We start from the raw sequence: 21,415 nt of genomic DNA, 5'->3' as shown, positions 1-21,415 counted from the left end.
ACTCTGTATAGGGATAAAGTATAAGACAAAAACATATCTCAAAGCCGAGAAAAAGGTACGGTGGCCTAGATGGCGTTACACCTTTGGGGTACGCTCAGCTAGATGGCGCTATTATTAATATTTGACATTTTAAACATATTGTGTTATCTCACGACACAAGCTTAAACTTTTGAACCTCAGTTTTGACAATTTGGCCCATATTCTTAGCTTGATATGTTTTAAAATGTCAAATATTAATATTAGCCCCATCTAGCTGAGCGTACCCCAAAGGTGTAACGCCATCTAGGCCACCGTACCTTTTTCTATATAGTATTGAGGTACGTTTTTTTAGACTTTATCTATACTGAGTTATGTAGTGAGTATGAGTGTTCACGTGGGTTCGCTTTTACCAACGTTGATTCGGTGAATCCTAAGATTTACCATGGCAACTGTTCTAGTGACAGGGCAGCAAATTCGAGCCCAATTTACGACCGCATTCACTTCCCTAGCCTCTACCGCCCAAGTGCCTCAACAGTCCAACACCACCGTCACGCTCCCGTCTGCTGTGATCTTGCAGCTCTCCTGACACAGCTCTCGTCAGTAACCAGGCGACCAAAGGACTTCAGAGAGCTACCCACGAGCCTCATCATCCGATACGTGGAGATGGTCGAGAAGCTCCTGAATAGCTTAAGGATCTTAGGGGGTAATTGCACAAAAGATCCCGATGGCGCGAAGTGTATCCGAAAGGGCCCCCGCAGATTAAAGATACTAGAGATATGATAACCAGGCGATCATTGCTGTACTTCGGGCTTTTACAGTAAGTAATAACACATTATAGTGGATTTAATACATCTAAATACCTACATTAAAATTCAATTTTTTTCATGTGTTAACGGATTATCGATTAACTTTGACTTACGTTAAATTTGTCGAAATGTATCGCTTTAACGATTAACGAAGTTAACTTTTTTAGTCACGGATTAACGATTATCGAAGTTAACTATTTGATTAACGGTGCCCAGCTATGGGTTCGAATCCCGGTAAGGGCATATATTTGTGTGATGAGTGTTTTCCATGTATACTCTGGATTCATGACTCACTCAGGGCGGTAATTTTCCAACACCAAAATAAACATTAAAGGACATACTTAGAAAAAAAACAACATTCATTATTACTATTGGGTTTTATTTCAAAAATAACAATCCTCCTTTTTCGGACGAAGACATCAGAAGTGGGATACTTTAGTTATATAGATTGGCGACGAGAAGAAAAAAAATTTTTTTTAATACTTCGTCGGTGGCATACAAGCATACGGTCCGCCTGGTGGAAAGCGGTCACCGTAGCCTATGGACACCTTCAACTCAAGGTGTGTCACATGCGCGTTGCCAACCCATTAGAAACTCGTACAACTCCCCTTTGCTGTGTTAAGTACACGGCAAAAAGGAGCAGTTCTGAGGAGGGTTTGGGTTGCCGACTCAAAGGACAATAGACGAAACAAATTAGTTCCGTAGGTTCTTCAGTCACCAGCACACCGCACCCTCATATTTTAATATAATCCGTAAAGAAGCCAGATGGATCCGCCATTTTTAGTTTCGCCATGTCTGTCTGTCCGTCCGTCCGCGGATAATCTCAGTAACCGTTAGCACTAGAAAGCTGAAATTTGGTACCAGTATGTATATCAATCATGCCAACAAAGTGCAAAAATAAAAAATGGAAAAAAATCTTTTATTAGGGTACCCCCCCTACATGTAAAGTGGGGGCTGATATTTTTTTTCATTCCAACCCCAACATGTGATATATTGTTGGATAGGTATTTAAAAATGAATACGGGTTTACTAGATTGCACGTGTAACAAACTGGTTACAGTTTGGCGAAAATTTAAAATTGTATACCGAGGCATGTACCGTTTTTGTAAATAAATTAAAAAAAAAAAAAAATCGTTTTTTGATAACATTAATATTTTCTGAAATAATCGCTCCTAAAGGAAAAAAAAGTGCGTCCCCCCCCCTCTAACTTTTGAACCATATGTTTAAAAATTATGAAAAAAATCACAAAAGTAGAACTTTATAAAGACTTTCTAGGAAAATTGTTTTGAACTTGATAAATTCAGTAGTTTTTGAGAGAAAAACGGAAAACTACGGAACCCTACACTGAGCGTGGCCCGACAGCCCGACACGCTCTTGGCCGGTTTTTATTGAAGACGCACCGAGGTAGCTGTCAAATTTTAAAATATTGTTTGTCGACCGACGGGATATTTCCTCTATCCTGCAAACCTTCAAGAAAAGAGATATTTCATATTAAAGACCGGCAACGCACCTCCAGCATCATCAGCATAGCATGTCTGTGGCATCGTAGCTCCCGAACAGAAATGAAATGAAATATTTTATTGTGTGTTGAGTTTAGGTTACAATGGTTGCAGGTCTAATAGCTCATAATGTTATCCTCCAAACCCTACCACGCTGGTATACACACATGAGTTCCACATATCTACTAAATTATAGCAGATGAACCGATATAAATTAAGTTTTTTTTTTAAAGCTGAATTAGTCGGGAGTGTTCTTAGCCTTGTTTGATGGAAATCGGTCTATTTCGGGGGCTTTTCAACATTTTTGTTTTTCTTCTTCCTGGGAGCACGTTTAGGCCACGGCTCGCCGTTGTGCACGGTGCGCACGTGCATCCTGAGCGTGGAGGGAGTCGCGAGCACGTGCCAACAGATGTCGCACTTGGCGCTATTGCGGACGCCTTTGTGCACCTGATGACGGTAGAGAAAGTAGATTTTAATTTGTGTTACCCGTGTGGTGACGGGTTAAGAATTTCACCACCCCCTTTCTTCCCGTGGGTGTCGTAGAAGTCGACTGTGAAATATGGGTTCAATTGTGGCGTAGGCGAGAGGCTGGCAATGTCACTGCAATGTCACAATTTCGATTTCTTTCAACCCCTTTTTGCCAAGAATGGCACTGTAACTTAGTAGTTCATGTGCTCTGTCTACCCCTTTATGGGATACAGGCGTGATCATATGTATGTATGTATGTCATTTTGTGTTACAAAGGAGCAAAATTCTATCTGTGACCTAGTAAAATGTGTGTAGTATATAAATACCGATATATACCTGCACGGGAAGCATGGTCGCGCGATAGACGATAAAATAGCAGGCCGTCCCTATCGCACTATTTGTAAGTGCGATAGAAACGGTCTGATGTTTTATCGTTTAACGCGCGTCCATGCTATCGGTTCAGGTCTGACATAGTCATACAATAAAATCTGGCCTAGCGCGTAGGGACCCTGCCTGCTATGCCGCGGTCCCGGGTTCGAATCCCGGTAAGGGCATTTATTGTGTGATGAGCACAGATATTTGTTCCTGAGCCATGGATGTTTTCTATGTATATAAGTATTTATATATTATATATATCGTTGTCTGAGTACCTGCAACACAAGCCTTCTTGAGCTTACCGTGGGACTCAGTCAATCTGTGTAAGAATGTCCTATAATACAACTAGGGAACAAATCAAATTATTTTATTAAATATTTTTGATTTGTTTTTTAAGTAGTCACACTACTATATATAAATTATAAATTGAAATAGATATCAGACACGAAAGAAAAAATGACAAGGCCCACTGGTGGCCGAGCCGGGAATCGAACCCGGGTCTTCAGCTTACGCGGAACGAAAAAAAAACACAGATGATATTTTTGTATAAATTCTAGGGAGTTCTGTTATTGGCTATACTTATAAGTATATTTCTAATTGTATTTTATACTATACACGCTGTTGAACTTCTCAATAAAAAATAAAAAAAAAATACGGTGTTAATACTTACAACCATGACATGTCGCTGATGGTTGCTAAACATTGAGAAGGCGAGGTCGCAGTGCTCGCACTTGTAGGGTTTGTATCCCGTGTGCGCTCTCATGTGGAACTGTAGACATGAAGACAATCGTTATTTATGTTACTGGTGCATAATGAGAGGCGTTAAAACATAACATAAGTGTTGTTTTATAAAATGGGGCATCCATTAATCACGTCATACTGTATAGGGGGAGGGGTCATAGAAAAATCACTAGCTATCACCATGGTTTAAGGAACATATCACGTGTATTTTTTGTACCTCTGTGCTACACTACATCACAGTATAATAAAGAGTACTATTGTACTCCCCGCTGAAAGTGCCGCGCACCCCCTCTCGGTTACCTCACAGTTACCGCCTTTCAAAAACGCGAACATTCGACCTGTCATATTTCACTCATACAAGCATGGTACGCGTTCACCTACACGAGCTTAGACTGTGTGCTAGGACCGCGCCTCTTTCAATATAATTGATCGCCAGTGTCCGAGATGTGGCTAAAGTTTAAAGTTTTAGTATAAAATAGTATCATTTACCGCTATTTTGGTGTGTGTGTGGATTGAGTGAGCACCTTCCGAAAATAAAAAAAAATATGCTGATCATTTAGTAAAAGTTCTAAAACAATTGTAAAACGAATCTCTGAATTTGTAAAAAGATAAATCAAAAGATACAGCCATTAACATGTGCTCACTCAGTTCTCACAAACTACCAACGAAAACAGTGAATATATTCATTTAACATATAATATTTATATACTAACATTTAGTAAAGAATAGGCCAACCTACCTCTATAAATATTAGATCACCTAGTGACGTATTTAATTTTTTACAAATAGTTTCTTATGCTCACTCAATCCTCACACTTTTGAAAAGCCGAATTTTGATGAAAAACATAAGATTTAGACCGCTATTATATGTGTATAGTTTAGTAAAAGTGAAATGGGAATTTGTAAAATACAAAACGAACCACTAACGTGTCAGGTTTTTTTGTAATAAATTTTTGTAAGTGCTCACTCAGTCCACACGTTTTGAGAAAGTTAAAAATGTAAATATCTTACGATTTGTAGCACCTAAGACACTCGAAAGTACTTCAACATTTAGTAAAAATTTTTACTAAATATCCACCATCTAATATTTTATATTCGTTGTCTGGTTTTAAAGATATTCAGACATAACTTTTCTCATACAAATGTATCAAGTAGGGTGACCGCACTATGTCGGCTCCTGATTTTCCCCACCTTCCCATTGTCATATTGAGATTGGGGAGTTTCGTTCAATTTTGATAATAGTTTATATTAAACTAATACCATATTAATTCTCCATCTGCAAACTGTTTTTAGGTTATGTTCTTGGCCTAGTGATGATGTGTATTGTGTAATTTTTATCGACGTCAGGATAATAACCATATCGACATCTATATCGCTCGTGCGTATTGGCGCGACAGAGCCAGACTAACTGGCACGGTGTTTCGTTTTCGTTTGGCGTCGGAGTAATGCCATTCGGCTACGCACGCTGTAAAGCTGCTAACACATGACCGTACGACCACCGTACCGCACCAAGGTCATCCATATGGATGCTTGCTAGCTTGTAAATGGGAGCTAGAAATAGTTATTATTTTCTCGCTCCCACTTACAAATCCGGTACGCTCATCTGTTATCACGATTAGAATACCAGGTTCTGGTTTCTTACTATTGAAGTATTATATTCTTTGTTTCTTACCAATTATCATTCATGTCCTTTTTAATGCATGAATGTCGATATGGTTATTATCCTGACGTCGATAAAAATTACACAATACACATCATCACTAGGCCAAGAACATAACCTAAAAACAGTTTGCAGATGGAGAATTAATATGGTATTAGTTTAATATAAACTATTATCAAAATTGAACGAAACTCCCCAATCTCAATATGACAATGGGAAGGTGGGGAAAATCAGGAGCCGACATAGTGCGGTCACCCTACTTGATACATTTGTATGAGAAAAGTTATGTCTGAATATCTTTAAAACCAGACAACGAATATAAAATATTAGATGGTGGATATTTAGTAAAAATTTTTACTAAATGTTGAAGTACTTTCGAGTGTCTTAGGTGCTACAAATCGTAATATATTTACATTTTTAACTTTCTCAAAACGTGTGGACTGAGTGAGCACTTACAAAAATTTATTATAAAAAAACCTGACACGTTAGTGGTTCGTTTTGTATTTTACAAATTCCCATTTCACTTTTACTAAACTATACACATATAATAGCGGTCTAAATCTTATGTTTTTCATCAAAATTCGGCTTTTCAAAAGTGTGAGGATTGAGTGAGCATAAGAAACTATTTGTAAAAAATTAAATACGTCACTAGGTGATCTAATATTTATAGAGGTAGGTTGGCCTATTTTTTACTAAATGTTAGTATATAAATATTATATGTTAAATGAATATATTCACTGTTTTCGTTGGTAGTTTGTGAGAACTGAGTGAGCACATGTTAATGGCTGTATCTTTTGATTTATCTTTTTACAAATTCAGAGATTCGTTTTACAATTGTTTTAGAACTTTTACTAAATGATCAGCATATTTTTTTTTATTTTCGGAAGGTGCTCACTCAATCCACACACACACCTATTTTGGTTTTCGATTCGAAGCGCTTCGGGCAATGGTCGCACGCGAACGGCAGCTCCCCAGTGTGCTGCCTCATGTGGATGCGCAGCTGGAAACTCTGCACAAACAAAGGTCGGAAGCTTGCCAGTTTATTAACTGGGACTACCTCTACATTCCTAATGACGTTTGTTCGAAAATCACTTGGCCTAACTCATTTGGCCGAATTATGAAATGCCTAACGCTCTTTTGGCCTAACGATCATTTGGCATAATTTAAATTTTGCCCCAAAAATGACATTACCCAGAACCGATTCGCTGTTAGAAAGGTAGGTTTAGGTTAGGTTAGAACCGTGACCTCACACAAATCCGAATCGCTTCTAAAAAAGTGGGTTTTAACGGCGTTAGGCGAAACAATATTAGGACATTTAAATTAGGCCAAATGATCATTATGCCAAAAAAATTTTAGGCGATCTAAAAATCGAAGAAAAAACTTTAGGAATCTAGATATACATCCTATTAACTATGTGAGGTGTGCAATAAAGAGTATTGTATTGTATTGTTTATCGGTACAGTAATACCCCGCTTTACGCGACCCGGTTTAGCGCGGATTCGCTAAAACGCGACTTTTAAATTTTGATGGATCGGAAGCAAAACGCCACTCAAACAGCATTAGATTGTTAAACAAGCTATATGAATGTAATTTTTCAAGTAAAATATATACTTTTTTCGGTTTGATTTTAAATTTAGTACCTTAATTAAGTGACCCCGATATACGCGAAATTCGCTTTACGCGATTTTCCCTGGGACGCATCACTCGCGTTAAGCGGGGTATTACTGTATTTTACAGGATACATTTCGGGGAGTGAGCTGGGGAACTGTACAACCTTGTTCCTCCGTCCCCATTTCACCATAGGACCACCAGACAAGCGGCAATGCGGCATCGCTTCATGGTCAGTATTCCAAAAATGCGCACTAAGCGTTTCGCTTCAACATTTCTTTTGCGAACCGCCAAGGAGTGGAATGCCCTGCTGCTGTTTCCGCATGAGTACAATCCAGGTCTCTTCAAAAGTCTAAAGCAAGAGTAAATAGGTATCTCATAGGCAAAGACATATATAACTCCGTATAGACAGATAAGGTCTAAGAAAAAAACGTATCTCAAAGCCCTAGGGAAAAAGGTACGGTGGCCTAGATAGCGTTATACCTTTAGGGAACGCTCGGCTAGATGGCGCTATAACGGATATTTGACATTTTAACACATATCAAGCTAAGAATATGGGCCAAATTGTCAAAACTGAGGTTCAAAAGTTTTAAGCTTGTGTCGAGAGATGGCAGTCTATGCACTGTGATTACATATTTTATTTTGACAGTAACTCTCTATAATACTCGATTCTGCTCATAGGTAAGCGTGCTCCACCGTAAACCACATCATCACTTACCATCAGGTGTGATCGTGGTCAAACGTCTACCTATCTAAAAAAAAACTAACAGATCAACTTCTTGTTGTGCCGTGTCCTCATCGGACGTCGGCGGAAATTCCTCGGAAATTCCTATCCTGTGCTGGCAGCGTTCTTATACTACTCCACTCCAATTACTAGTCCTGCTTTTAATATTATTCATCCAAGCTAGCTTCCTGCCTCCTATACTTCTTTTGCTCTCTATTCAGTAAGATCAACTTTATACGTGTAAGAAAAATCACGCAAACACACGCTACAGGCGTATGTTGAACCCATACGCTTGAGAAAGCTGTTGTTAACAATAACAGTTGTGGACACTTGGAGACCTTATACATCTCCAAGATTATGTGTTCAATGTTTATCTTACTTTAATTTTATTGTATAAATCTATATTTTCTTCCTTTGTAACATACGAGCGCAGAATATAGTGTCTTACAGCTATATTTTATTATTTGAACATTTAATTTACCCTGGGAGCTTGAACATGTCATGCACACTTAAAAGTCTTTGCTGCGGTGGCGTCGTTGATCGGGTCGCCACCTTCCCGAATAAAGGTTGAGGGAGGCGATGGCTGAGACACGCGTCATACTCGTGAACGGGTGCCGTCTGTGAAGACCGGTCTGTTTAAGCTTACTGGGGCTGTTATAACTTACTAACTTTTTTGGGAGTGCGATGAAATGATGGCAGGAACATTAAACAACAACCGTGTATGGGATACAAATCGGTTTATTTGGATTACATCATTACACGTCGACAAATCTTAGTTTTAGACAATTATAAATTACACGTGTTGCAATCTCTAGATCTAGGTTACGACGAGTGTCAACATGACAGCTCGGTGTTGCTGTTGTATTTTATAAAGGCGGCTATACATTAATGTAGATGGTCGCCACACTTTAATTCTAAATTTTATTAAATTAGGACACTTTGTTCGGTTGTCGTTTGTTTCCTTTCTTTTAGTGAATATTTTAAATATATGATTTTGACTCATGGAGACCATATACATCTCTAAGGAGAATTAGATTAAGTAGATATACATTTTATCTTTAGTTGTGACATTTAGAGTCATTTGCACCTCTAAAGTAATTTTAGACTTTTTTTTTGTATTTGTACTTTTATATTTAGTGTAGTTCTTGGTTGTAATTCGACATTTAGAGACCTTCTACATCTCTAACTAATTGTATAGAGTTAACTTTAGTTAGAACTTAGAATTAGTATATAATAGTATCAATTAAATTGTAATTTCAATTCAAATTTAAATATTTTCTAAATATGTACATGTGACGTGTAAAAGTGCCCCTGTGGCCTATTTGCTGAATAAATTAATTTGATTTTGATTTTTGAACAACTCACGTTGAACATTTTCCCGCAGAGCTCACAGCACTTATTTTTCATTTGCGGCGGGACGCGAACCCGCGCGCGTTGGTAGCCCGCCTTCCGCTCTTTCTGCTGGGAGCTGCCTTTGCCGAGGTGTTTGCGCGTGATATGTACGTTGTATGATTCCGCGTTCAGGAACGTCGAGTTGCACTGAAAAGGGAAAACATACATGAATCCTATTATGGTGTTTAAAATAGTCAGACCGAAACATATCGATCACTACTTTCATCTTTTTTCATACATAAGAAATTAAATACACGCAGCAGTTTTCGCAGGCGTATGGTCAAACACATATGCCTGAGATGGATGTCTTAAATTTAATTTGCTCTTTGAATTGCAGCCCCTTGATGTAAGGAGACGATATTTAGGTGGGAAATTTTGGTTTAAAAGTAAATCTCTTAAATTTAATAATTCCGTGATATCTCTGTTGGATGACTTACGTGAAAAGTCTTTCCTGTGGAAGAGAAAAAAAGAACCGCTACTATGGATAGTGCATAGAACATTTGAAAACATACCTGTGCATTGTAGTGAAAAACTAGAAATGTTTTCTTATGATTGGTGGGTCACATACGAAAACGTTGCTAACATTTGCTCTGACATTGATATTGCAACCAGGCCGAAAAAACAATACAGTGCTCTTAGTCTGAGAAATTTATGTAACGAGTTCCTCAATAACAAATATTCTGGGTTTTACGAAATATACACAGATGGGTCTAAGGATGAAAGTGGATCTGGGGCAGCTTTTTTCGATAGACAATTAAACACAGGGATGAGTTTTAAAATACAGGGCGAAGTTTCTATTATGTCAGTCGAATTGCAGGCTATTGTGGAGGCCTTGGCCTATGTGGAATCAATTGAGGCAAAACGTATAGTAATATTTTCGGACTCAAAAAGTGCCTTACAACATATAGCTCGATGTACCTCGACTAGTCGAGGAACACCGACAGCTTATCTCATTTTAGAGCTCATGCGAAACTGTATGTCCAAAGATAAAACTGTTATGCTTCAATGGATTCCATCCCATATAGGTATTGATGGTAACGAAGCTGCAGATAAACTAGCGAGAGAAGCATCCTCTGAAGGCGTAGTTATTAAGGTTACACCTTTTTATACCGAGGTACTAGCTCAAGTCAAAAAGCACTGTGCCAATCGCTGGAAGGAATTTTTTAATAAAAGATCCCAAGAGAAGGGTATATGGTACCGCACTATACAGCCTGAACCGTTACAGTCTCCTTGGATGACCCAGTGTTCGCTTACACGTCAGGACCTTGTGATAGCGATGAGACTCCGTTCTGGACACATTCCTTCGAATAAATTTAAATTCATGATGGGTAAGGTTGAAAACCCGAACTGTAATGATTGTGGGGTCATCGAGGACGTATACCACATATTGATGGAGTGTGTACGGGGGGAGTCTCATCGCCGTGGAACCTTTTACACTGGATTCTGCAATGTTGTGCTCGCCAAACCTGAGTCAGAGCAAGCTAAACTACTGTACAAGATTTATAAGGAATGTATGTATATTAACTAATTTATTGCTACTGTATAATGTTCGCGAACGTATGGAGCGCCATAATCGCTCAGCGACTAAGCTCCTTAAATTATGATTAAAAAAAAAAAAAAAAAAAACTTAGTTTCCGTATGAATATTTCCCTTTTATGGTTTACTGCTACTAACCTCTGTGCAGGTCGGATGTTCCGAGTCCGCATGCTGTTTTAACGCGTCCTCGCTCTCGAAGTTGTCCCCGCACTGCACGCACGGGCTGAGCCGAGCGTGGTTCTTTTGTGCTCCGGTTTCTTGGTGCCTCTTCAATGCGTCGTTGCTCATGAACGTTACAGAGCAGGTTCTACATTCGCGATACTTTCTTCGTGACTGGGAAACAAATTATTCTATATTTAATACTTATTTGGGTTAAATTGTGGCGTAGGCGAGAGGCTGGCAACCTGTCACTGCAATGTCACAGTTTCGTTTTCTTTCAAACCTTTATTTGCCAAGAGTGGCACTGAAGCTTCAGTAGTTTCATGTGTTCTGGCTACCCCTTTATGGGATATAGGCGTGATTGTGTGTATGTATGTGATTGTGTGTATTTGACCACCGGCCTGGCCTAGCGGATAGTGACCCTGGCTGATAAGCCGCGGTCCTGGGTTCGAATCCCGGTAAGGGCATTTATTCGTAATGTGAATGTATGATTGTCACAGTTTCGTTTTCTTCCAACCCCTTAAGTGGAATGGCATTAGTGCCAACTTGAGTAGTTTCAAACATACATACGAACATACAATCACGCCTGTATCCCATAAAGGGGTAGGCAGAGCACATGAAACTACTAAAGTTTCAGGGCCACTCTTGGCAAATAATGGTTTCAAAGAAAACGAAACTGTGACATTGCAGTGACAGGTTGCCAGCCTCTCGCCTACGCCACAATTTAACCCATATCCCATAGTCGACTTCTACGACACCCACGGGAAGAAAGGGGGTGGTGAAATTCTTAACCCGTCACCACACAGGCATTTTATTTAATTTTAATTTATTTTTCCCCAGTAAACGCACGACATACCCGTGGGTGTCGTAGAAGTCGACTGTGGGATATGGGTTAAATTGTGGCGTAGGCGTGAGGCTGGCAACCTGTCACTGCAATGCCACAGTTTCGTTTTCTTTCAACCCCTTATTTGCCAAGAGTGGCACTGAAGCTTTAGTAGTTTCATGTGGCCCTTTATGGGAAAGAAAACGAAACTGTGACATTGCAGTGACAGGTTGCCAGCCTCTCGCCTACGCCACAATTTAACCCATATCCCACAGTCGCCTCTTACGACACCCACGGGAAGAAAGGGGGTGGTGAAATTCTTAACCCGTCACCACACGGGCTAAAATAGATAAATAAAGAAAAAGCGATCAAGCCCACTGGTGGCGAAGCCGGGAATCGAACCCGGGTCTCCAGCTATCGCGGCTGACGCGCTAAACCCTTACACCACCTCGACCGCCACCAGTGGGCTTGATCGCTTTTTCTTTAGTGTATGGTATCTATTTCAGTTTAAATAAAATGTATTTATTTCATACACAGATGTTTAAACCAAAGACATATGTAACTCCGTATAGACAGCTACAGTTTAAGAAAAAAACGTACCTCAGAACCATATAGAAATAAGTACGGTGGGCTAGATGGCGTTACACCTTTGGGGTACGCTCGGCTAGATGGCGCTAATATTAATATTTGACATTTTAACACATATCAAGCTAAGAATATGGGCCAAATTGTCAAAATTGAGGTTTAAAAGTTTTAAGCTTGTGTCGAGAGATTTTACAGTAACTCTCTATAATACACTTCATGTCCTCCGCTTATCCGTTTTGGGAATAGAGGTGTGAGTTTATCTATGTTTGTTAAATGGAATGAATGAATGACTGAATGAAAATTAATGTGTATTTGTATCAAGTTTCAAGTTTCTTTATTTGGCCAAGTAACAAAACACGTTACATCTAGCAAGTCAATAACAGGTCATTGCTAAAACTAAAATCAATCAATGAAGCAAGCGTCTGCATACAGGAGCATTTGATTTTTACCTGAATTCTTTGTCGCAATACTGACACTGGTATCTCTTGCCGGCGTGGAAAGCGTGATGCAACCCTGCCTGGTGTCTGCAATCACATAATAGTACCTATATAGACGGTGAACCAAATCATGGTACTAAAAATTATATTAGGGTACACCAAAGACCTATATAACTTCGTATAGACAGATAAAGACTAAGAAAAAAACAGAAAAATGTACGGTGAGTTAAATGGCGTTACACCTTTGGGGGACGCTCGCCTAGATGTCGCTAATATTAATATTTGACATTATAACACATATCAAGCTAAGAATATGGGCCAAGTTGTCAAAACTGAGGTTCAAAAATTTTAAGCCTATGTCGAGAGATGGCAGTCTATGCACTGTGATTACACGTTTTACTTTGACAGTAACTCTCTATAATACTCGATCCTCTTTGGGGTACACCTAACACAGATCAACCTAGAGACGACTAAAAAAACTAATTAGTCCGTCAGTTAGATTATCAAATAATTTTGAGACACGTATTTTTTCTTTTTTCTCTTAAACGAAAAATGGCGACGGTACAGTGCGTTAAAGTTTCGCGTGACGTCACGCCTAGGTACAATTATTACTTAGAAGTGACGTCACAAGAACTTTGATGCTCTATATCTTTTTATTTTTTCATTAATTAGAAATAGCGAAAAATATGTGTTCGGTATTTATGGACGACCTAACTGACGGACTAAACAGAATGCCATTTTTTTATATACTTTAATTATCCTTTTATTCATAAAGGTTCACTAAAGTTATCAAGTCGATAAAAAAACGTTTGTCCCTTTCTGACGTGCTGGTGTGATAGAAAGGGACAAACGATTTTTATCTACTTTTTAACTTTAGTGAACCTTTATGAATAAAAGGGTAAGTATATAAAAAATTGGGGTTAGTCGTTACAAGCGCGGATCCAGCTTCGTGCCCAGGGGGGTAAAGGCCCAGGCCCCATGGGGGGGTCACGTGGTCTATTTGTAAGGCCAACCTATTGTCCCGGATTTGTAAGTTCACATTTTTGACACATTTGTTTTGAAGTATGTTGCGATGTGGCTAAGACGTATTGTTTGCCAAATCTAACGATTAATTTCGAATTGGTTGAATCGATTAGGCCTTATGTACAAGGAGGTGCTTAAACAAATATACGATTTCTATCAACTTACTGAAATGTCATTTGAATCGAAATGACAGACTGCCACAGCACTAGTTTAAAAATAAAAATGAATGATAAATGACATAATAAGTAAATCCTGCGTGATAAATTAATATCGTAAAATACTCACTAACGAAGATCCGCAAAAATTTAACATGTGTTAGATTATGTTTAAAATAAGTGAAATATTGTTTTTAAGTACTTGATTTTTTTAAATATTATTACAGGATTTTATTTAAAGTTTCATTAGGTTGCGTGAGTTTACGTTTTGTGGACGCTGTCATGTGTCAAAAAGAGGTTCTTACAGCTCTGGGACAATAGGCTCCAGGGAGGGGGGGGGGGGGGGGGCATGACCTCCATGACCCCGCCCCTGGATCCGCGCATGAGTCGTTATCCCTGGTCCCTACAGTTGCGTTTTAAACATACCTCGACCGGGACACAAACCCGCAGTCTCTACACACGTACTTGATGCGATGCTTGTCGAAATGATTCCACTGTTTGCCTTTTAACTTAAACCGAATCGTGCAGACCGGACATTCAAATTCTCCTTCCTGAAAATTAGATAAATAAAATAAATAAATAAATAAATATTGGGGACACCTTACACAGATCAACTTAGCCCCAAACTAAGCAAGGCTTGTACTATGGGTGCTAAGCGACGATATACATACTTAAATAGATAAATACATACTTATATACATAGAAAACATCCATGACTCAGAAACAAATATCTGTGCTCTTCACACAAATGAATGCCCTTACCGGGATTCGAACCCAGGACCGCGGCTTAGATATACATACAATCACGACTGCAACCCATTATAGAGGAATAAGTAATGATATTCCGCTTTGTGTGGTAGGGCACAGCACAGCGGATATCGCCTCGCTCGAATCTAGAGCAGAGCCCAACTGGGGAAGTACCTCCGCCTTAAGAAGACCGCAGCCAAATAGCACTAGACCCTACTCATAGTGTTGTGTTCCTGCCGGTGAGTAAGGCTGCCAGAGCTCAACGAGGGTGCGGTGTGCTGATGACGGGAGGACTTACGGAACTAACTTGTTCCGTCTATTGTCCTTTGAGTCGTCGGCAACCCGAACCCTCCTTGAGAACTTGTACACTCCTTTTTGCTGTGTACTTAACACAAGTTTCTAATGGGGTGGCAACGCGCATGTGACACTGTTTGAGTTGCAGGCGTCCATAGGTTAAGGTGACCGCTTTACATCAGGCGGGCCGTATGCTTGTTTGCCACCGACGTAGTATTAAAAAAAAGTAAGGGGAGAGTTGTAACTCCATACGTCAGTAAATGCGAGTTATTTGCACAGCCCGGACAAGTCATCGCAAAACAATAGCAACACGGCAATAGAACAAGATTAATAGAGTCGCATTATGTGAAATAAAAATTAAAAATAAATGTGCAAGTAGTATTTAATTGTATTTTTCAATAATATTTATTATTGTAACCCAAAATTCTCCATATTTAAAATATTTAGAAATAACTATAAAAAGTAAAAAAAAAGTAAAAGTAAAATTTATTTCAAAAATAAGACATTTAGTTAGTCACATATTTAGTGGATCATACTAGGCAGAGTCTGTCCCGTGACTCCACGATTTTACATTATTTTGAAAGACCATTATTAAGTTAAATCATGTCACTTTGACGTTTTAAGCATGTCACTTTGACAAACCCATGACAGATATGCGACAAAAAAGGTCAAATTCGAGAGTTTACTGATGAAAGCCGATAAGTTGAGCAAACTGGCTTTTGTATTTCGAACTAAGGCCCGTACCGAAAAGTTTTTTTACAAAGTTTGCATATTACTAAAATACTGGCTGGTAAAAGTTTTTTTTTTCTGTTTATATTTTTCAGCTTATGTCATTTTAATGTATCAATTGACATTGTTAATTTAGGCTGGGCATTGTTTTTATTCAAAATGCAAGACGATAAATTAACTCGGAGAGAAAATGTTTTGCGAACGTATCTGGAAAATCCCGGTTCATCTTTTGCGGCGGTCGGAAAAATGGTAAATGTAAGTCGTGCAACGGTGCGAAATATAGTTAATCGTTACTTCAATGAATACAGAATTCAAGACAAAGCTCGAAGTGGACGCCCCATAGGTCCGTCAAATAAAATTTTAGAAAAGAAAATAGTGACTGCTTATAAGAAAAATTGTAGTTTATCGGTGCGGGACGTGGCAAAAAAATTAAAAACTAGTACTTCTATGGTCCAGAGAGCGAAAGTACGTCAAAATTTAAAGTCTTATAAAAAAGTAAAAGCCCCAAAACAGTCGATAACACAATTCAATAGTTCCGTTACAAGATCGAGAAAATTGTACAAGCTGCTTTGCGATTTGAACGGAGCATGCGTGCTCATGGACGATGAGACGTATGTGAAAAAAGATTTTTCGACTTTGCCAGGTGATCAATTCTTTACAACCGAATCTAAGGCGAATATCAGCGATCAAAATAAATATATTTTTATGGAGAAGTTTGGAGAAAAATATTTAATATGGCAAGCAATATGCTCCTGCGGGAAACGCACTGGGTCATTTATTACAAAAGGTACGATAAATGCAGATATTTATGTCCAGAAATGTATAAAAAGATTTATTTTACCATTTATACGGCAACATGAAGGGGATGTGTTGTTTTGGCCCGACCTGGCTACTGCACACTATGCCCGAGCCACACAAGAGTGTCTGGCTTCAAATAACGTGCAATGTGTGGCCAAAGATATGAACCCCCGAACTGCCCCCAACTACGGCCCATCGAGCGTTATTGGGCATTAGTAAAAGCAGAGCTGCGTAAGAACTGTTCACCAGCAACATCAGAAGCAGATTTTAAAAAGAAGTGGAAAAAACACGCCAAGAAAGTCACCGAAACCACCGTGCAAAACTTAATGGCAGGCTTGAAGAGAAAAATCCGCTTATTCAGCCGCAAAACTCAAAAAATATAAAATGTATATATTTTTTGTAAATAGACACTATCCATAATATAACTAAAATAAAATATCTTTGCTGGTCATCATAGTTTCATTAATATCATAATTACGGTATGTAAAAAAACTTTTCGGTACAGGCCTTATGTACCATTTCCACAATGTTGTTGTTTCAAGGACAAATTATCTCGATTTATCGGGTTCCACCAGTAAACCCTCGATTAATGTTATATTAAGATTTTAATATCGGCTTTAGATAATAATAATCATAAGTCTCGACTCTATAGAGTCTTGTTCCATGTCCATTTCTGTTTTTGCGATGACTTGTCCGAGCTATGGTTAGTATATGGTTTGTATCACAGAATTACAGTTAAACCAGAATGAGTAGTTAGGTCAAAAAGTGTGTCCACATGAGAGGTCATTGTTTGGGCTGGTGTCCCTCTCGCACTTACTGACAATGTCAACATTATTCAGTGACGTCATCACTGTCATACATTGGGGATACCAGTCAATTTTCAAAGTTACCTACTACCAAATCTACTAATACCCATTTGAACATATTGTTTAATTATACAAATCTTTGATTTATTGGCATCAAAATAATTACATTGTAATTATTTTCCAGTTCTTTGAAATATATCGAAACCCTAGTTTGAATATAACACTAAAAATAATATAAGAAGTTATAAAGTAAGGTAGTATACAGATAAAAATACTACTACCATGGTAACCTCATTAACACTGGCCACGTGCGAGAGGGACACCAGCCCAAACAATGCCCTCTCATGTGGACCGTTTTCGCTAGTCTGATACGATCACCTTTCTGTCTCAGTAGTAAGGTTCAATTTAGTATGGCAAAAAATGTGATTCCACAATCTAGTTTAATAATTCTAAATCTATGGTTTGCATAGGCATAGTTAACTGACATCTAGCGACATTGGTCTCATAGTTGCCCGAGTTACAATCATGAAACACAATTTTAGAGAAATATCTCTGAATCCCCCCAGTACTACCCCAGTGGGGCTCTGCTCTAGATTCGAGCGAGATGATATCCGCTGTGCTGTGCCCTACCACACAAAGCGGAATCCCTTTTAAGTGAGAAATTGAGAATGGTAGTTATCTATCTATCTATTAAGTCATTTTTTTCTGAATTAGAGAATGTCTCTTAGTTCAGTGTGCCGCTTGGCAAAGGCCTCCTCTAGTTAGCTGATAGTTAGTAATGGTAGTTAACCAACTTTAAAAAATGTCACTATGGTATGTACCCAAAGGTTATACTTACTAGTCCCGTCAAAGGTAGCAGTAACTCGTGAGCCCGGAGACATTTGCGTCTGAACGAAGCGCATCGCTGCATGAGGCCAGCGCACCTCACGCAGAGGTGCTGCGGAAGCTGATCCATTGCAGTTACCTAAGTTGAAATAATTTACAATCACTACTGAAATAAAATGCACATATGAAAGGAAAAGTGACCAAGGCCTCCAGTGCCTGAGGCTGGAATCGAACCAATGTATATCCTCTCAGCCACCCAGGTCACAGTTACTCAGGTCGAAATCATCTCTCATATGAGAAATCTTCTACCATCTCTCGGGTAGAATGGTACGGTTTTTACCCCCTATGTGAATCAACTCAGGTAGTTTCATCATTTTGACTTTGGAATGAATAGTCACCTGCGGTATTTCCGACCGATACGACCTACAAATCTTCAAGAAAAGAGCGTGCACCCATCTTAAAGGCCGGCAACGCACCTCCAACACCTCTGGTGTTTCGGGTGTCCATGGGCAGCGGTGATCGCTTACCATCAGGCAACATGTCTGCTCATTTGCCTCCTATCCCATAAAAAAAAATTTGCTATGATCAGTCACACTATAATCAAACCCATATTCCAGTCAACTCCAACAACCCTGGGAGCATTCCACGGACTGTCCCGTACAAAAACATTAATTTTTCGTGTGTTGCGCCTTTTTTTTCGGCAGTTAAATCATGCAATGTTTTCTGTGCATAATTAGAATAGAATAGAATAGAATCAGTTTTAATTGTAAACAAACAATCATAAATAATATTTATGAGAGACATAATAGAATAAACATACATACAATCACGCCTGTATCCCATAAAGGGTTAGGCAGAGCACATGAAACTACTAAAGCTTCAGTGCCACTCTTGGCAAATAAGGGGTTGAAAGAAAACGAAACTGTGACATTGCAGTGACAGGTTGCCAGCCTCTCGCCTACGCCACAATTTAACCCAATCCCACAGTCGCCTTCTACGACACCCACAGGAAGAAAGGGGGTGGTGAAATTCTTAACCCGTCCCCACACAGGCTACAAACACATACAGGCACATAGAATAAAGTGTCACAAAATGGCCTCACCTCAGCATATTGCTGGCGACTTCCAGAGCTGGTCTTCCGGTGAGACCATTAAGTGAGACAAATCACGGAGGGCAACATACAAAAATAGACATACAATTCTGGATATTAACTTAGAAGAAGGTCCTTTTACACCTGCCAATTTGCAGAAAATTCGCGTTTGTACGGGTCAATGGTAGACGTTTTCGTGGAATGCTCCACTGATGAAAGTAAGGGGGTGGTGAAATTTTTAAATTTCTTAAGCCGTGCCGATTTCTTAATGAACTAAAAAAACAGACAGACAGACGGACAGAGTCGCACCATAAGGGTTCCTTTTTGGTACGGAACCCTAATAACCTATACTCTGTACACTAAACACTATTTCAACCAAAAAAGACCACTAACAAAGTGTTTTACTTTGATTTTGGTCAAATACAAAATAAATACTTACAACGAACCCTGTTACACGGAAGAATTCTCCAACGAGCTTGTTTTCATGAATATTCAATAACTTTTCCTTCGTCGCCAGACACGCTCTACAACAAAACAGACCGCTCTGCTTTGTCGAAAGTTTGCCGGCAGTTTCCGTTACTGTACCCATGTTTTGCAGATTGAAATCTACGAAGGGCGCTTGCTACAAAAGTGATAATTACTTTAAAGCCGCGTATCGACTGCGCGCGGCAAACCATCGAACATTGGCTCGCGCGGCGGCCGCGCAATATGGGGACGGGTCCGCCGCGCGCGGCAGCTTGAACATTGGCGCGCTCGAACGTGCCGCGCGGCGAACCAGCACGGGAAGCATGGTCGCGAGATAGACGATAAAATAGCAGGCCGTCCCTATCGCACTATTTGTAAGTGCGATAGGGACGGCCTGATATTTTATCGTCTATCGCGCGACCATGCTTCCCGTGCAGTTCGTGTCGGTTTTTGGTGGCGCGGCAAAGGAGCGTCAGTGTGTTGTGCGTGCGCAATTGGGACGGACCTAAATGAATGTTTGGTCACGGATCGCCTGCCGCGCGCCGCTGCCGCGCTATATGAAAATGTTGAGCTTTAAATTGGCTCGCGCACCAAAACGCAGGTTTGGCGCGGTCGAACATGGCTCGCGCGGCAGCCGCCCGCAGTCGATACGCGGCTTAATATCCCTTTAACAACCTTTTGAAGCCATAATATTAATTTAAAGGAGTGAAGCAACAACAATAGTGGAACCAAAGACCTTTACAGGGGACAGCTCAATCACATTTTTTGCCATACGAAATTAAACCTTAGTACTGAAACAGAAAGTCGATCGTATCAGACTAGCGAAAACGGTCCACATGAGAGGGCATTGTTTGGGCCATAGATTTAGAATTATTAAACTAGATTGTTTAGTTAGGTCAAAAAGTGTGTCCACATGAGAGGTAATTGTTTGGGCTGGTGTCCTTCTCGCACTTGCTGACAATGTCAACATTATTCAGTGACGTCATCACTGTCATAAATTGGGGATACCAGTCAATTTTCAAAGTTACTACTAAATCTACTAACACCCAATTGAAAGTGTTTTTTAATTATACAAATCTTTGATTTACTGGCATCAAAATAATTACATTATAATTATTTTCAAATTTTTTGAAATATATCGAAACCCTAGTTTGAATATAACATTAAAATAAAATAAGAAGTTATAAAGTCAGGTAATATACAGATAAAAATACTACTAATATGGGAACCTCATTAACACTGGCAACACGTGCGAGAGGGACACCAGCCCAAACAATGCCCTCTCATGTGGACCCATAGATTTAGAATTATAAAACTAGATTGTTTAGTTAGGTCAAAAAGTGTGTCCACATGAGAGGTAATTGTTTGGGCTGGTGTCCCTCTCGCACTTGCTGACAATGTCAACATTATTCAGTGACGTCATCACTGTCATAAATTGGGGATACCAGTCAATTTTCAAAGTTACTACTAAATCTACTAACACCCAATTGAAAGTATTTTTTAATTATACAAATCTTTGATTTACTGGCATCAAAATAATCACATTATAATTATTTTCAAATTTTTGGAAATATATCGAAACCCTAGTTTGAATATAACATTAAAATAAAATAAGAAGTTATAAAGTCAGGTAATATACAGATAAAAATACTACTAATATGGGAACCTCATTAACACTGGCAACACGTGCG

The 21,415-nt window shown here is 39.2% G+C and overlaps 1 protein-coding gene across 3 annotated transcripts; it reads right to left on the bottom strand.

Moving 5' to 3' along the window:
* Positions 1–2,061: 2,061 nt before the first annotated feature.
* LOC125239226 (zinc finger protein 44-like) lies at positions 2,062–19,809 on the bottom strand. 3 transcript variants are annotated; one of them, XM_048146757.1, is made up of 8 exons: positions 18,183–18,272; positions 14,397–14,521; positions 12,805–12,879; positions 10,927–11,121; positions 9,226–9,399; positions 6,439–6,537; positions 3,798–3,896; positions 2,062–2,731 (listed from the first exon to the last, which is right to left on the bottom strand). In XM_048146757.1, exons 4-8 carry the CDS (start codon positions 11,074–11,076, stop codon positions 2,564–2,566), a joined length of 690 nt encoding a protein of 229 aa, XP_048002714.1. In that variant the 5' UTR covers positions 11,077–11,121; positions 12,805–12,879; positions 14,397–14,521; positions 18,183–18,272; the 3' UTR covers positions 2,062–2,563. The 3 variants fall into 3 exon arrangements, with proteins under 3 accessions (XP_048002714.1, XP_048002711.1, XP_048002713.1); XM_048146754.1 differs by lacking the exons at positions 12,805–12,879; positions 14,397–14,521 and adding an exon at positions 19,699–19,809 and having other exon boundaries at positions 18,183–18,308; XM_048146756.1 differs by lacking the exons at positions 6,439–6,537; positions 12,805–12,879; positions 14,397–14,521 and adding an exon at positions 19,699–19,809 and having other exon boundaries at positions 18,183–18,308.
* Between the last annotated feature and the right edge of the window lie 1,606 nt (positions 19,810–21,415).

This window comes from Leguminivora glycinivorella, chromosome 25 (genome assembly GCF_023078275.1).
Source record: "Leguminivora glycinivorella isolate SPB_JAAS2020 chromosome 25, LegGlyc_1.1, whole genome shotgun sequence".
Classification (NCBI taxonomy): domain Eukaryota; kingdom Metazoa; phylum Arthropoda; class Insecta; order Lepidoptera; family Tortricidae; genus Leguminivora; species Leguminivora glycinivorella.
Note: the sequence above shows the minus strand (reverse complement) of the source record. Positions and strands in the feature narration are given on the sequence as shown.